Below are 3656 nucleotides of genomic sequence, written 5' to 3' on the forward strand. Positions count from 1 at the left end.
TTTTATTCCTAGGGGGCGCTAGAGCGCAATTTCGAGTTTTGGGGTTCGTTTTTTTTATTAGATCGCAATTTCCGCCAGTCCTGATGTGTGTAAAAAGTTTGGTGAGTTTTGAAGTATTTTAAGGGGGTCAAATTACAGCTCAAAGAGGCAAAAATAAGTGTTTTCATGAGACATTTGTTTTGAAGGGGTGATTGCCAACTTCCTGTTGATTTTTGCTGAAGGATGTCAGTGTATGAAATCTAGCTCTAAGTCATGTCTCTACGATATCCGTACTGGGAGTTAGAGGAAGTTGTGTCTGTGTTTTTTTCCTAGGTGCTGCGGCACAGTGGTTCTTTTCTTTGAAGGCTCGTAAAATCAAAACCGTAGCACTTATCCAAACTATTTCGTCAACTTTTAATCAGAAGGGTTCAATCTCTCTCCTGTAGTAGTTTGAAGCCGAAACGACAAACGCGCTCAGAGGAGATAATGTTTGATGTTTGGTGACCGCTTTTTACAAAAATGTAGTTTTGAAGGGGGGATATCAAACTTCCTGTTGATTTTTGCTGAAGGGTGTCAATCTATGATGATGGTTTGAAAATGAAAAATATTAAAATGGCCCCCGCATGCTTAAATTTTTTCCGTGTGCGGCCCTCAGTGGAAAAAGTTTGGACACCCCTGGTGTAGGCAATCGTTGAGAACTCTCATCACGCGCAAATGTTGTCAATAAAGTATATTCATATCACCGGCCTTAAATTAGTTTTCATATGTGATTGCAGTCCATTGGGATCTGCCTAATCAACCAACTGAGAAGTACATAAATAATAACCAAAAAAAAATGATAGATTGAAAAAAAAAAAATCCTTAGTAACAGAACATATACAAAAAAAAAAAGCCACTTGACCTTTTTCTAACAGAATGACTCCGCATCTCTCAGAAAGTAAGTATTGACCTGTTCTAGACTAAATCCTTCTCTCTTGTCTGTGCTGTGTCTTTGTTTCTGTCTCAGCAGGGCATATGCAGTGCAATGCTAACATCTTCAATCATGATTCCCCACCCCCCCACCCCCCCAAAGCAAAGGAAAGAAAACAATTCAAAACAATCTATACACATATAAAAATAAATCAATCGCAAACATGGAAAGATTACATCTCATGTATGTACAATATACTCCCGTATAAAATAGCTTTTATGTACATATAGACATCAGACAACAATACGATAATCCGTCTGTACAATGGTACACCTGAACAGTGAAGACAGGTGAGAGGTACTGAAGTGTATGGCTTGATTTTGGGACAATTTCAAATATTTACAGACATCAACTTTACACGTTTTCCCTGGAATGCAAGGCTTCGGGTCTCGCTTTTTTTTCAATCCTTCGTTCAGGTCAGGCTTCCGTTTAAAAAAAAAATTGGTCCTCAGGGACCATCGAGACTTGTGGTTCTTGGCCTCCTGTTCAATGCAGCTTTGTTTTGGTGATAGAATCCGTGGTGTACGGGCCAATGTAACACGAGTTATTGAAGGTTGCAATGAACAAGAAGACCCAAAGTTCTGCCAGTTCTGTCTGAAAGAACCGGTAAGGGAATCTCCTTCTCTTCCAGTAACGTTAGACACCAATCGTCTCCAGTGTGTAAGGAAGCAACAGGTATAAGAGCAATTGTTCAGTAGTTTCCTCATAGCAGAGGTTCAGGACATGATCGAAACCCCTTCCGCACTGACCAGCTGACCAGAAGTAGGGTCATATGTACCAGCCAGGTAGTACAGGTCTGGAGAAGTACTGTTTGGCTTCTGATCACACGTCATAGTCTCATACTCCTCCCGGCTTACCACCTGGCACTTATGAGAGATTGTCTGGACATCGTTTTCGTCCTCGTGACATGACTGGTACAAGGCATGCTGGACAAAAAAACATAGATTTTGGTTTGTTGCATTAAAATGTTAAGATTCACGAAAAACAAACTCGCTTCTGCTTACCTTGCCATCTCGATGCCTCTTTCCCAGCTTGGTCTCTTCAGGGTGGTAGAACCATTTGACTTTGACCACCATGCTAGAGGTCCAGGATTCCCAGAAGTTCTCGATTTTACCAATGTAGGGAAGGTTAGGGCGTCCTGCTGAGAGAAACACGGCACAGTCTCCCACTTTCACGGCTTCTTTTCCTCTAGTGATGGCCTTGTAGAAAAGCTTCTTGGCCTTCCCCTTAAGACCTCGCCTCTGCAGAAAACCAGACACATTTAGAAAAACGTCGTTTACAGACAACCTGGATATTGGTTGACTAGTCTCACCTGTGTAGGGTTGCCAGACCACCTCCACATCTGGCGTCCTGCAAGGAATGTGGACATCTTGGGTCTTGAAATGCATGAATTACCCTCTGGTAGCATCCTAGGTTTCTTCACATATTCCCGAGATGACTTAGAGATCGAACACGCTTTCCTCTTCAGGGATTTGCCGTTGGACATGTGACTGTCTGAAGATCCTTTGGTATTAGAAACAGTCAAAGCTTTGGCAACGAATGAATGTTGCCTTGAAGAAGTGGAGGGTTCACTGGGTTGTAGCAGCCCCCGATGAGATGACAGGCAACTCTGTAGCATTAGTGTAGAACGTTCCTCATCCTCTGAGCTGTAGGAGGAGTCATTGTCAGAGGAACTAAGACTCGAACTCGAGATTGAGCCTGATGAAGAGGAACTCGATGAACCGGAAGAGGATGATGAAACCGGGAGATGGGAGAGAAAATGGCCAGCAGTTCGTAGTCCACCTGAAGCTAATGCAAGGGTAGTCCTTTTCCTTTCCTCCTCTTCTTCTTCCTCATCCATATCAGAGTAGGAGCTATGACACTCTCGACGCGAGCTGAAGCCCCCGTATTCTCCAGGACGCATGGAAGATGAAGGCTTTCTTTGGGGTATGGATCCTTTCAAGAGAAGTTCTACTCTTGAGTTGCTTCCCTTTTTATTGTCTTTAACCAAAAGCACAGGATGTGAGTACACCTCCGTTTTAGGCATTGCACTCATGCCGGAAGAACCACCACGCAGCAACATAGCCTTGCTGTTCTTGGTCTTTGGGGACGTTACTCCTTCATGATCTAACTTGACCAAAAATTCTTGTCCGGACTTCTTGCCCCTCTGCATCACCGGCTCGTCTTGCCTACGCCTCGGTCCGTAGAGGCCACTTTTAGGCGCAACAGATAAATCCGGACCTGACCCCATTGACTTGGTACAGAAGGAGGAGTAGCCATTTGCAATACTGTGAAAGGAGTCCACCTCAAAGGAGCTACTGCTGAAAAGCCCTTTGGATGGGGCGGACAGAAGCGGTTGGATCTGAGTCAAAGCAAATGAGTCATCTTCCTTCAATCTCAAGGTCTTTCTGGGTGTCCCATTAAGCTGAAATAGATTGTGGGTCATTCTTTTCCTGGAGCTGGTCAATGAAGACCAGGCCGCAAAAAGGGAAGAATTTTTATTGCTGCTTTCAGCCAGCTGTTGTTGTTTTTGCTTTTTCCCAGAACCTTTCGGTCTCCCTAGGGGGAAAAAATGCATTACTGGATCATGTGTACAAGAACCGGGCAATGCGATGTCATCCGACAGGACGTATGAATGTTGGGAGATACCTGGTCTTCTCTTTGGAAGAGTCAGAGGTTGGTTGTTTTTGAGAGAACTGAGAGTGTTGAGTCTGCCACTGGAGGCATG

At 44.0% G+C, this 3656-nt stretch overlaps 1 protein-coding gene across 1 annotated transcript in view; it reads right to left on the reverse strand.

Annotated features, from left to right (window-relative positions):
• Nucleotides 1-250: 250 nt before the first annotated feature.
• The window catches only part of LOC133642981 (BAH and coiled-coil domain-containing protein 1), a 93975-nt gene continuing 90569 nt past the window's right edge, over nucleotides 251-3656 (reverse strand). Inside the window, exons 25-28 of the mRNA XM_062037404.1 lie at nucleotides 3578-3656; nucleotides 2262-3487; nucleotides 1954-2190; nucleotides 251-1875 (exon numbers count right to left, since the gene is read on the reverse strand). The exon at nucleotides 3578-3656 is cut by the window's right edge and continues 65 nt beyond it. Of these exons, the coding sequence (XP_061893388.1) occupies nucleotides 1666-1875; nucleotides 1954-2190; nucleotides 2262-3487; nucleotides 3578-3656 (1752 nt within the window). The 3' untranslated portion in view covers nucleotides 251-1665. The remainder of the gene's footprint in view (nucleotides 1876-1953; nucleotides 2191-2261; nucleotides 3488-3577) is intronic.

Source organism: Entelurus aequoreus, linkage group LG25, assembly GCF_033978785.1.
Source record: "Entelurus aequoreus isolate RoL-2023_Sb linkage group LG25, RoL_Eaeq_v1.1, whole genome shotgun sequence".
NCBI lineage: Eukaryota > Metazoa > Chordata > Actinopteri > Syngnathiformes > Syngnathidae > Entelurus > Entelurus aequoreus.